At 37.7% G+C, this 13,867-nt stretch overlaps 1 protein-coding gene across 1 annotated transcript; it reads left to right on the forward strand.

Moving 5' to 3' along the window:
• Positions 1–9,021: 9,021 nt before the first annotated feature.
• Positions 9,022–13,347, forward strand: LOC106151596 (sushi, von Willebrand factor type A, EGF and pentraxin domain-containing protein 1-like). Its single transcript, XM_013524937.2, has 4 exons — positions 9,022–10,900; positions 12,183–12,428; positions 12,693–12,884; positions 13,325–13,347. The coding sequence occupies exons 1-4, from the start codon at positions 9,022–9,024 to the stop codon at positions 13,345–13,347; spliced, it is 2,340 nt and encodes a 779-aa protein (XP_013380391.2).
• Positions 13,348–13,867: the final 520 nt, after the last annotated feature.

Raw genomic sequence — 13,867 nt, forward strand, 5'->3', positions numbered from 1 at the left:
AAATTAGACTTGTTAATGTTTAATCACACTGTATTGCAATGTAACAATGAATGTTAAAATAAACCAATATCACCCCTACACTAAAGTTATATATCGTAATGTGTGTGTAACGAGCAAAATGGGTGTTTGTTCTTAATTCGCTCATCAAATCAATGAATTTGTTCTGATATTTTGAAACTACAACATCTCGTATCGTGTAAATATTAGCCTTTTTTACCCAGGTTAAACAGATTGTTTAAAAGAATTATTTCTTTATAGCAATGTCTTTTCTTAAAATTCATCCTGCCTGAGAAGTATGGTGAACCCAAATCTTCCCCAGTTTTACTTACAGAATTTGAAATGTGCAGAGATGTTCTGTATCAGTAGCTCTGTACATTCACTTGTAGTAACCCTAAATATCGATTTTATTACCTCCGCCAAGGAGGTTATGTTTTCATCCCTGTTTGTTTGTCTTTCTGTCTTTATGTTTGTCATCAACATAATTCAAAAAGTTATGGATGAATATCGATGGAATTTTTCAGGGTATGTCAGAAATGGGTTAACTTAGAAGTGATTAGTTTTTGGGTGGTGATCCGGATCAATAATCAATCAATAATCAATAATCAAACATTTAGGGGTGAAACGGCATTGGGTGTAGACTTTGGTGCCTTGGCGGAGGTCTGCGCTCTCGAAGTGCTTTTCTAGTTTTTCAATATTTCCAAAGTGAAAACAGCTACGCATCTGTTGAGGCATGATGTAATGGATGGGATATGGGTAACGGTTTCAAGAAGCAACCCCTGTTAAATGTCATACCGCAATAATTGAAATTAACAGTACAGTTTGATACTTTCATACAATAGACTGGATGTACCTACATGTTATGGTATTGTAACAACATACATGTATAAAAGATTAAAATATTTATTACAGAATTAAAAGTCCATGTCTCACATGCCACGTCGCATCCCCAATCCCGCTTCACATTCATGACCTCTGACCTACATCACGTGACTTATTACATCATTACATCACACTATTAAGTAGGGTTATTAATTAATTGAATAATTAATATTTGTGACTTAATATTTCGACATATTTTTAAAAGTTTATTACATATCATGGTTGAAAAAGTCATTAAGTTCTTCAGTTAAAATATTACAGAAAAAATCATAAATTCGTTTGTAAAAGTGGACCGAGTTTTTCAGAATAAATGTGCTAGATGTGACGAGAAAGTATTTCCCTATCAAACATTGTGTCAGATGCCCTTTTCCCCACCTTGGCTTATTACCACTAACATGGTAGTACAAAACATCAGTAAGTGTAATAATGCTATTTTAATAGTGTATATAAAATTGAAATTGATGTTTGTGTGTTGAAACGACACCTTATGGATAACATAACTTATATATTTGTCGAATTTTTTAGAAGCAATATAAAATATATAATTCTATTTTTAATTAATTATTCGTAGTTGAACTTTTCACCTTCAGTTACAAAGGAAGAAAATGCATTTACTTTCCATCCTCTCCGGTCATATTTTTATCTTTTATGTACCAGTGCAATCAATATGATGTTATGGCAGAAAAAAAAGCTGTGGAGCCGCAGGAAGTTCTTCTACATTAATACCTATACAATACTTACTACACCACATGGTAGGTCGTGAAAACAAAAGAAAATCTTTGCTCCTTAAACATCTATAGTCTCCACTATATCTTAGCTTACTGGTTCCACGAACCTCTAGGGTCTTAGAAACAAGTAGCCGCAATATGAAGCAGTGGTCAGTAAGTGAACAGTTACGCAAAGTTTTACAGGGCTGCCTGGCTTCAGTTTTGTTGGCAGTCAGGGTGGGGCCCTTGCTGACAAAGCACACAGGTTTTTATTGACTGTTTCCAAGCAAGAAGTTTTGAAATAGATTATATCCAGGTATTCTAATCTACCATTTCACTAAGTAGAATAATTTGCATTTGAAAAGCATTTTAAATTCTAGAACAAATAATTATCCCATAAGCATTGTTTGAAAGACTGACATGCTATTTTTTTTTGATCAAATTTTATTCAAGTGCCAAAGATAATCAAAAAGCGAAACTTTGGTTATCAAAAATTGACAGCTCATTGAAAATACTTTTTGTGTAAAACCTTAACAGTCGTTGATGTATAAAAAGCGTTTAAGATATTGATACATCGGATACCTTGGATTGAAAAGCTATCAAATGAGAGAGTTCGCCAAAATTTGAATTTCAGAGATGACTGCGGAAAGACATAAGCCAACGAAAGCTTTGTTGTGTTGGGCGTATACAACGGCATGACTCCCATACTTAGATAAGCAACAACAAGGAGTGGACAGAAGCAACGACCAACGAATGTGCAGAAACATACATGTTTGCCAACGCTTGGATCAAGCAAGGCACCTGATCGATTGAATAGCTCGTTGGCGGAGATCTGTTCAATTTAACATAAGACCTGATACGGATTCCAAGATGCAGATTTGTCATTTTTTTTAAAAGAAGATCAACCAGGAAACGGAAATCAGCCAAGATATCTACTATTGTTCAATTGTTCAATTTTCAAAGATGTTATTAATAAAATATTGAAGCATCAAGTGTCTTTTGCTTGTATGTTGATAATCCTAGAAAGGCTGTACTGTACTTATACATTTGTCATGCCAAAATAAGAAATGAATATGTTAAATTTAAGTGCATCTATAAAGATCTTTGTTTGGTAGAATGTCCGAGCTTTCGGCTTGTTCGCTTTCTTGAGAGATCCAAAAATGATATACCAGAATAGGTACGGCTGGTGAGCAAAAATGTTGTGAGCAGCAAACTTTGAGTTTCCCCAGCAAAGTTTGCTACTAACAACATACTTAAGTCATGGCTATACTTGAATTAAGAAATTACCGTAACAAAGTAGGGGAAACGAGCGAACATGGCACGCGCCTTACATATGGGACAAATAGTCAGTTTCACGATGGAAAATAAATCGTCAAAATTATATCTCCTAAGAAATCTTTCTCTCACATCTATTTTGTTGTTCCTTCTGAAATTGCTTTAGGGCGAAATTGGACTTGACAGTCATCAATAGTATATACATCAGGAGCGATCTATTTTGGCAACGTACCCATTATGCCGGTGCACATATACCCTGTGAGTGGCTTAAGTTTCTACAGAAAACGGAATGTTCGTGAGTGGTATTCAATAGTAAAAACCTCGGGCGAATTTTTCGTACAAAAATTAAATGAATTTTAAGTGAATGTGAAATTTGGATTAATATTTTTCTCTTCGGAATAAAGAAAGCTTACTCATACGGGAACGCAATAATTTTCCAGAGGTCGATAACGAAACGTTGCCAAAATATGTTAAAATGTCCACCTCCCTGATATTTACCCTTATTTAACGAAAAGGAAGAAAGGAAGCGGAAGTTAACATTTCAAATGGTTTTGTCTCATGGGTCAATTTAAATGTTTGGTCACAATTGATCTGGGCACTTCTTTATTAAGTAAGTAAAGAAAATGCATTTGGTTTTCTCTTTGAGCTCAATAACAATTTTAAACTACAATGTCAGTTTGGAAATGAATATATTCATTTTTCATTGCGCTGCAGGGGAAATAATTTTTTGACTGTAAAGCTTTTTCCACATTTGTGCCACGTCCTTGTCCTTACTAGCATAAATTTGTTCTAGTTTGTATATCGCACGTGTCACATACCTAATCATTTTATATACATTAAAAAATAGTAATCACCTTTTAGAATTTACAGATTTTTGTATGCTTTATATTTTGTTGTAAACCTTGTTATTGTCCTACACTACTGCTATAATAATAATAATAATTATTATTATTATAACCTATGACGTTGTCAATCTCTCAAAGTGATCAGGTTCAGTGAATTTTATGAACTGCACATGTTCAGGTTAAGTGCAACTCTATCGTTTGCATCCGTCTTCACGCAGTGAAAGGCAAACACAAACTATGGCCATTAAACGATTTGTAGGCCCCATACTGTCTACCCTGTTGGCTTTCTTTAATAGTGGGTATTATGTCTGTCGTCCGAAGTACAATATTTGCGATGATACGCAGTTTTAATTAACCAAACACACTTCCTTCAATTTTCATTAGTTAAGAGTAAAAACAAATGAAGTATTGATGCATATCATATAGTCCTTACCTCAGTTTAATTAGAATTGAGAACCTAAGTATATATTTTGCACACAAAGTTTGACAAGTTAATTGACGGTGCCTTGCAAATATACATTGGAAAAATATTTTTGATGAAAATTGCGTTCAGTTTTGCCGTCTTTCAAATTCTAGCCACAAGTATAACTTTTGAGTTTCTGTGTCTTAAGCAAATTTAATATGTATAAGGCAATCGAAGGCATCCGGTGGAATGGCTCGTGTGTGTCTGTAACGATAAATCAAAGATTCAAAATCACGTACCTAATATTAAGAGCATGCATTCAATACTGTGACGCCAACTGTTGGGAACTGAAAAAAGGAAGAAACACGTCAATGAAAACGAACTTGCCCACTGTCCTTGTCCTTTAGGCTTTTCTACTATTTCCCAATTTCAAGTTCTTCTTACATAATACTGTCTACATGTATGTATCGTTTATTATCCTAAACGAGTTAATTTTTTCCCAGTGCTTTTTTTCGATTTTTACACATAATTATCCTTAAAGGGCTATGTTTTTGTGGACAATCATAACAATGCCACAATGCGTGTGTAGTAATTAATTTCCACTCACTGTTTCTTGCTTGTCTCAAAATGTTAAGTGCACAAACATAAACCCCAGATTTGTAAATTAATTTTAATAGAAGTGGATGTGAAGTAACGCAAGTGTACGTGTGCAATTTGAGTAATTAAGCTTTGTAAGCACCGCGCAATAGTGCAGCAATGAATCCACCTTAGATAAAGAATTTGGATATAAGACGTTCAGAATTTATATCTGGGAGATCAGATTTAGAGAGACCGCTTGGGATAACTAAGAAGACGCACGCGAGTTATGGGAGATGGTTCAGAAGTTGGAGACTTCACGTAGATCATGTAGTTAGCGAGCGTCAACAAATAAACCATTTAACTTGTCATTACGTACATTTGGTTTTCTTGGAGCAACTTTACGTAAATCTGACACGAATCGTGGAATTTCGGATTGCGTTATGCGCGTTATAAAAAGGCATTACATAAGTATACAAGTTTTCATTACAGAAGGTAATATTTTATGGCGTTAACCCTAGATGCGTACACGCCAGCCCCGTCCTCTCTGGGCGTATTGATCAGCTCTTAAGTGAGCCATCCTGGGAATGGATCCCGGCATTGTTTATCAGGCACCGCTATTGATGGATAGATCAAACATAGTCTTTGAATAAACAAAATTTCTTATTTTTCTGTACTTGAAATGGAACAGTTGATGCCCATCTCCTGGTGAAAATAATTACAATGGTAAAATCATTTTCAGTAAAACCAACAGAGTGTTGAGTTAATTGATTCAAATGCATATCAGTTCGATTTGGTCTTCCTTTTCGTTGTGTTCCTTTTCATTTGGTTTTGTGAATATAACGATATGGCATTAAATTCATCTTTTGAATTAAAACACGAAGTTGGCCCCACCGTGTTAGATGTTCATTCAAGATTGGTGACCTTCCCGTGTCTAACCACAACAGTTAAGAAAAAAATTAAGGGAAAATTAATACCATGGAAAGAGGTACACTTTGGTGTTAGAAAAAAGGAAAACGTTCAATTGAAAGGACTGAGCAAACCGAAGACTATTTGTTGCTGGAAGTCAAATCAAAAGACGGTAGGTAAAAATCAAGCAATAAAAAACGGCTAACTGTGAAATCATTAAGTATAAAATGTTATTTGTTTCTTTGAAATATTGTTAGCCTTTGACAAAACTTAATTGGTTATTGACTTACATGTATGCTTTTGGATAATAGATACATCTTCTTTGTTCAGAGGCTAAATTAATTAACATTTACACACATGTCATCTTATTGTGATTTTGGCGTAAAAATAGAAAATCGGTTTTTCAAATTTTTCTTTTACTTGAGCACCCACGAACACCGTCTAAACGCCAATTTAATGACACCATTCAGTACTCCAAAATCCTGCCAACGGTTTTTCTTTAAAGGCCTTAGTTCAGAGTTTATTCTTTATAAAGCAAAATAATACCTTTGTTTAATGAATATCTGTAATTGTAATCTGTAATCTCTTAACTCCAAAACAAAACACTTAAACCAAAATGACGGCACAAGATTCTGGCCCATACACTAGTGGTCAACTATGCCAATTTTTGTGATAACATCTTGTTGAGAGATGAAGCTGCGCCCCATCTCACCTCAAAATAGAGAGGTGTTAAACTGACGATTAAAGCTTTGAGTTGACTATGCTTATACATTGCAACGAGAAATATAAAAGCCGACACTGTTTATTTTTGAGGGGATTTTTATTTATTTACGAATACAGCACAAAATAGAATGCATGTATTTGGATGATAATGTGGATGATAATAAAGGCTTACAATACCCTTAAGCGTTGCATACAATTTTAGGATACCTGAATGGGCAGGAGCTTGTGGTGTTTTCTACATTTCATATTTTCATCGGAGTGTGTTACAATGTGACGAGGCTATTTTAATAAGAATAAAAAGATAAATATTTCATTTTTTGGACTACTGAACTTAAAAGGCCTATGGAAAAGTGTTCTTGGCCCTGGCGTTGGCGTAAATAAAAAGCAAATAAGTTGTATGGAGGAAACAATTCATCCACATAGCTGTTTTTCTTAATGGTAATTTTACACATTACACTACTTTTATTTTGCGCCGCATGATTTTCCTTACCCTTTTCATTCACTGAAACGTTTCTACGAAACAAAATTTGTTCATTTTCACCAGGTAGGTGTGCGTACTAGCTATATGGGATGCACCCCCCGCCCTATTCTTTGAAAGTACCCCCGCCCCATTTTCCTCTAAAATACATAAAAGCGCGACAAAACCAAGCATATCTCTCATCCCTGTTCTGTATATATTGTAGAAAAAATGCCTTCATCTACCTTTTACATGATAAACTTTTTTATCATTTGTCAATCTCTCTCACAAAACTGGACGGGTCACTATAGTAAAATACTCGTGTGTCTGCTTATGGTAATGTGATATACGAAATAAAGTCTTTGGAATAATATTCACGAAAATTCTGATTTTCATTACAGATGAATGTCGTGCTTATCACCACTATACTGAATACATGTATAGTGCTGCTGCTGAATACATGTGTAGTGCACGTTTCAGGTAAGTCCTAAGCAGTTTTATGTTTCGTTCTAAGACTTCTTTAAGATATTCAGATCGAAAGAGGGAATCGAGGGAAAGCACATCGAGTCGCGTATTGGGTGCTGGACGTTTAAAAAGAAAACATTTTACATGTCTGGACATTTCAACAGTTGTTTCTTAAGACAAGTTACATGTATTTGAATGGTGCGTGGGTGTCATTTCCAGAACCATTTACAGAGTTACAATCCATGAACATATTTGAGCTCTATATGTTTCTGGTGTTTGAACATTCTCGTAATTGAGAAAGGGGCTATTTCATTTCAAATGTGAGTGTACAAGTCATGCATTCAGAACTCAAGAACGGGTTTATGGATTTTAATTAATTTTGAATTAGATATTCCCAAGCTGTTCATACATGTGCAGGAAGTGTTGTTGAAGTTTCAACGGTTTGATCTATTTATTTAGCGTGCAAGGAGCATTTACTTCTCTGATTGGCCACCCACCTTACACAGTTTATTATTTTTTTCTTATTGCAATAAAGCAGAATCAGGAATTTTATTCATATCACACTTTGGTTTATAAGTTAATTGATATAAACTAATTGATATCGTTTTATTTTCAGGCGGGTGTGCTTGGAAATTTGTGGACAATATTCCGAAGTGTTTCAAGTACTTCTCTCAAAACATGAAATATACTGATGCACGTTACGCATGCTCTAATCTTGCCGAGGGGGCTACGCTAGCTATGCCAAAAACTCAAGAAGTCAGTGATTTTATAGAAAGTATCTTGTGAGTAATACTTTTTTCTTTGCAACGAGAATGTATTTCATGAACACAATATAAAACTACATTCATTCCTTTCTATTAATCACTGCTGGTCTCAAAATATATGATTGGTGTATTGATATCTCTAGTGGACTGATTATTTCTAAATTCAGACTTCAAAACACGTTGGTTCTCAGATGATTATTTCTGAATTCAGACCTCAAAACAGTGATGATATCTGGATCGGTCTGCAGTGGCTTCAAGAGTACGGGTTAAATAATAATGGGATATTCGAAGACGATTTCAAGTGGGTGGACGGCACTTCCGTCACGGAGGGCTTCCAAAACTGGGGGGAAGCTGATTCCGTAAGTAGCTATAGACTAAAGCTATAGACTAAAATACGTCCGCGTTTAGCGTTGATCAATTATCCAAATCCGAAACCGGGCCTTATAATATTTCAATAAAATAAAACGATAGTTAATCTTACTTACATAATGCCTTGTTCTGTTCCCTTGCATGTATTAACTACTTTATTTCTTTTCAGTATCGCCAACATTTATCCTGTGTAGGTGTTCGCTTGCACAAAGTTTCGGGCCGGAGGGTGTGGTGGGACAATGACTGTAGCAAGACGTACTCCTATGTCTGTGAAGTACCTTATACATCTTGTCCCTGTGCGTATAAAAATAAACTAATAATAACACTTAAAATCTTGAAATTACTTCTCGTAGATTTATTGCAAAAAGTAAAAATTAATTTATGAGCTAATTTTGATAGGATTATATTAAAACATACATGTAAATAAGAGATGAGATTGCATTATACCCAACCAAATAGGATTGGGAAGGTGCCCCTGTAAAAGTTACAAAATTGGACGAAATTCGTCCCGTTTAATTTGTAGCAGCTACAGATGCCTGAGGAGAACCCTGCTGGAGGGCACTGAAATGAAAAGTTCTGTATTCCAGGTTGTTTACCTCCACAACCAGGCAACCGTGCCACTTTCAATCAGTTCTCCCCAAGATACAATATGGGGACTACAGTCGCCTATGCCTGTGAATCGCCTGAAGAGGGGCTGGTAGAGGGTGACCTAGAGCGCACGTGTATGGGGGCATTCAATTGGTCAGGATTAGAGCCTGTTTGTGGTGGCTGTCCAATCCCTATCTCTGACAGAAACTACACCACTCTAGTAAGAGACCAGTCGTTTGTATACACCTACCCTGTCGGCCACACAGTGACATACGAATGCGCAAACAGCCGACTAGTGCACGTGGCCGGCGACCTCACGCGCACGTGTCTCACCGACTTGACGTGGTCTGGTTTGCAGCCTCGATGTGGCGGCTGTCCCTTCCCTCCGCATGGAAACCAATCCATTCACGACCTCATCGATAACGGCGACCCTTTTGCCGTTGGAGACACCGTCTCTTATCAGTGCCTGCCAGGTCTATTGCCAATTGATGGAGACACCATTCGCACCTGCCTAGCCGACAGGACTTGGTCCGGGACACTGCTGTCTTGTTCCGGATGCTCGCCACCCGCCAATGATACACAATCTCTTAGTTTATACGAACCAGTCAAAGAGGAATATCAATTAAATGAAACCATCTCTTACTCTTGTATTGGTTCTTATGTTCCTATACAGGGAGAAATAACACGAACATGTGGCTCTAACTTAGAATGGACCGGAAATGGTTCACTACAATGTGCCGGGTGTCCGCCCCCAGAGAATGCCACATTGGCCACGTACAGCGCCCTGAACGTCACGTACTACAAAATCGGATACGTAGTGGAGTACACGTGTCTTGATGGGTTTGTTTGGGTGGAAGGGGATTTAAATCTCACGTGCATGCCTTCTCTTAACTGGGATGGAACAACGCCAACATGTAAGGGGTGCGATGCTCCAGAAAATGGAACCCTTGCCAAGCCATCACTTTTGGGATCGGTTTTCGGAGTAGGTGAAACTGCTCACTATGCTTGCACTGATGGCTTCTTCCTCTTCAGTGGAGATATGAACCGCACATGCCTTGATTCCCTAACGTGGTCTGGCGTCGCCCCTGAATGCCGAGGGTGCACCTTGCCCGAAATCGGGTATCTTTCCATTTACTCTCTGAGCGAAGGCCCATATTACCCATTGGGTCAGGTCGTCAAGTACACTTGTCAAGAAGGATTCCTGTCGAAAAATGGGAGCCGCAATCGAACTTGCATAATGGGCAGTGATTTTGTGGGACCAAATTGCTCTTGCACCAATATGTCAAATGATAATGAGAATGAATTTTGCCCCATTGTCTCCACCAATCAGACCATTCACTGTGCGGAGCGTGCAGTTTGGTCTGAAACCCCTCTACAATGTGGCGGTTGCAAACCACCGTTCAACAAAAGAAGGACCGTCATCATGCCACAAAAGAACACATACAGAATAGGGGAGTCTGTAAATTACACCTGCAAAGCAGGGTTTCAGCACACACTTGGAGACCTGACCCGCTATTGCCAGGAAAGTCTCACGTGGTCCGGGAGAACGCCGACGTGCGCAGGGTGCAGTGCGCCAGATGATGCCGATACCAGGGCCACCTACAGTCCAGCGTTAGAACCAATGCACATGTATAGTGTAAATGAGACCATCACGTACAGCTGCGACCAAAACTTTGTTAAAGTGAATGGAAGCGACATGCGCACTTGTCAGTTTGATCTAACCTGGTCAGGCTATCCAATGAGGTGTGGTGGATGTGGCCTACCAGAGCTAGGAGCTAATTCGACACACAGTTTCGCACATTACAATGTGACGTCAGTGTTTGAAATAGGAACTGTGGTAACTTATGAGTGTCTTAAGGGGCACGGTAAAATTGGTGGAGATTGGAACCGCACCTGTCTATGGACTCTCGACTGGTCAGGGGACCCTTTGGTTTGCTCAGGTAAGATTCTGGTGTTCCTTTATCTGAGCACCCGTGACCATTTTATCTTAACGCCAATTTAATGACATCACTGACTACTTCACATTCCTAGGCCTATCAGTGATTTTTCTTAAAAGCTTCAGTTCAGATTTAATAGTTTTTAAGCCAAAATGATACCGATTTCAATGATGCATTGTAATAATGATAGCATTACTGAAAAAGTACTTTTTTTCAATAAAATGTCTATGATGAACATTTTATTTTGTTGGCTGTAAACCTTCATCAATACACATGTACATGTATGATAGGTTTGTTTGAAAGCTTTGAATTAAGATTGAAATAAGAAAACATCAGTCATTATATAAAATACACATATCTGCAAATGATATGAGGTTATAAGATCAACTGAAATGGTTCTGTGTTATCTATTTGTCATGAAGAAACTGGTACCGAATCCTTTAAATTAAAGGCATGCGATATTCAATAGGCCTCCATATAACAAAAGAATGAAATGAAAAATTAGATATTTATAGACAGAATATCATCTCTAGATGATCTAAAGATCATCTCTATAGACAAAATAACGATGTAAAACCTGTTTTGAGCTTTGTATTTTAAAGGTACACACGAACTGAGCATCGGTGGAGCGTGGATTCCCAATAACACATGTCAACCACTGCTACTAGATTCTTATATGACTCAAATATATTCGACATGCCAAGGGATAAACTGAATAGATAACTCGATCAGCCATAAAAGAACTTTAGACTGCTCCTTTCTTTAAATTTTTGGTTGTAAATTTAACCTACTTTCGTGACCTACTTTCCTGCCCCATTGACATACAGCTTAGAATGCCAGCAGAAAAATCCGTTCAAACATCATTTTCGGGTAAAATTAAACAATGCCTTTTGGTTATTCTCTTAGTTATACTACGTGAAACTATATGCTGGCATTTGGTTGGTTTTTGTGACAAAAAATTGACTTTGTATGCATCTTTAAATTGCTATCGTCAAGAGATATATCCATCAGTCTCTTTGCCATGGCAACAGTGCAGGCTCTAATAATAATAATAATAATAATAATAAAAATAATAATATAGAAACTTAAAACTCGCAAAGGGGTTTTCCGATCGTATTTTTTTTATTGATTTTGGATATGATATACCGCGGTACTTAGGTAATGAAGGAAATGAACTACAGTTTCCAGGAAAGGGAATTAATATTGTTCCTACATTAGGGCCTAACTCCCCTTATTTGTGAGCCTTTGATATAGTACTAATCATGGTTTATTGCTATAATTCCAGAATCAACGACAGGACCATCCACTGATGTGACGTTTACATTTACTTCGAGTGCCTCAGTCTCATTATGTGACGAACCGCCAATTATACCGCATACGAAAGGTACCTTGGTGGACAGTGACATTGGAACTGCTCCTACCGACCGGGTCGCCATCTTTCGGTGCGATGTGGGCTTCTGGTTTCAGGAAAATAGGACCTATGAACGGCACGTCATGTGCAGTCACTGGCACACTGTCTCGCCTTGCACAGGTACACACATGGAAATCGGTTATATTTTCAACAAATGGATGAAAAAAAAAACTTAAAATAATAGCATTTTTATCATTTTAACAATTTCCTCGTTGCATGAAATATGAAGGAATTTTAATTTCGTACAAAATACTTAGATATGAAATCGCTTGGGAAGGAGCATTTTTAAATAAATAAATACATAAATTAGTTTCCTCTCATAATAATCAGTTTCATTTCTTTATTGGAGACAGTTTTTGTTTACATTTTCACTTTGTCCTACAGCGGTACAATGCCCCCCTCCACCTGAAAGCGGTTCAGCTATTCTACTAAGACAAACCCAAGATCAATACGAGTTCAACTCCACGGTGGAGTACCGCTGTCCTAACGGCACCTATCTCCCTGACGGCAAGAGATCTCGGTTCTCAAGGTGTACTCAGAGAGGGGTGTGGTCGGCCTTCCCTCCTACATGTACAGGTAGGTGGACAGCAGGGAATCCAGGGAGCACAGTGGCAACGTGCCCTCCTTCACCAGGAGATACATCTATACGTCTCCACCTCCGACCCTGCCAAAAAAAAAAACAAAACAAAAAACAGTTAATTAGTTACTATAGAGAAACAAAATGAATACTAGCAATTACATGAACATTGCAAGTATGCGATATTTGTGGAGTAGAAGAACAAACACATGCAGGAACACAAAAGCAAATGTACCCAATAAACATACATTCAGGATCTTATCATTTTTCATAATATTTATTATCCTGGATGTACTGTATGTTTACTGGGTACGTGTGCGTTTTTTTTTCCCCGCTCTTGATTGTGCTAGCTCTTGCTTGCGTTTGTTTATGTGTTCACATTATATTTAAACGAAATGGTATATAGGGAAAAGATGCCCTTACCTATTTTTTCTTATAGGACTCTATAGAAGTCCTACATGACTGTATAGCAATTCTATCGGACCTTCTGTAAGATTCTTGTCTAAGAATTATGCTCCAAAGGGCCCTATAGGATATTGAGCTAATTTCCTTTCAGTCATCTGATATTAAGTAAGGGACCTTGTAAGGATTTTGGTAAAGGTGATTTTAGTTTAAGACATGCTATTAAATTTTGCAGTGGATTTCATGTTTCATGAAAATTCATAACCTATTTGAGTGCGTTGTCTCGTGTCTCACACCAGTTTGTCACTTGCACTTCAGCCTCCATTCCCAGCGTCACCCAACGTCAACGAAAATTTTTCGCCACACCGAAAGAGGCGAGTCTGAGCGTCGTGGTTCCCTGTAGCACGTTTGCCATAGGACTCCTGCTTGGCATCAGTATTACTATATTTGTACTGGACGCCCGGACGTTACTTGAGCAAACTCAAAAAGGACTACGTAACGTAAAACGCTTCTGTCGACGCTTTAAGGGACCACGTAGACGGCGGTCGAGTACGTACGTCAGTAGGGGATAGTCAGTGGC

This window comes from Lingula anatina, chromosome 10 (assembly GCF_051362555.1).
Source record: "Lingula anatina isolate TDL-2025a chromosome 10, LinAna3.0, whole genome shotgun sequence".
NCBI classification, from domain to species: Eukaryota; Metazoa; Brachiopoda; class Lingulata; order Lingulida; family Lingulidae; genus Lingula; species Lingula anatina.

Excerpts from the sequence above, each read along its gene's own strand:
- LOC106151596 (XM_013524937.2), top strand. The coding sequence starts at position 9,022 with ATGGGGACTACAGTCGCCTATGCCTGTGAATCGCCTGAAGAGGGGCTG. Across the intron at positions 10,901-12,182 it reads GGACCCTTTGGTTTGCTCAG|AATCAACGACAGGACCATCC; the intron begins GTAAGATTCTGG and ends CTATAATTCCAG. Across the intron at positions 12,885-13,324 it reads CTTCCCTCCTACATGTACAG|GACTCTATAGAAGTCCTACA; the intron begins GTAGGTGGACAG and ends TTTTTCTTATAG.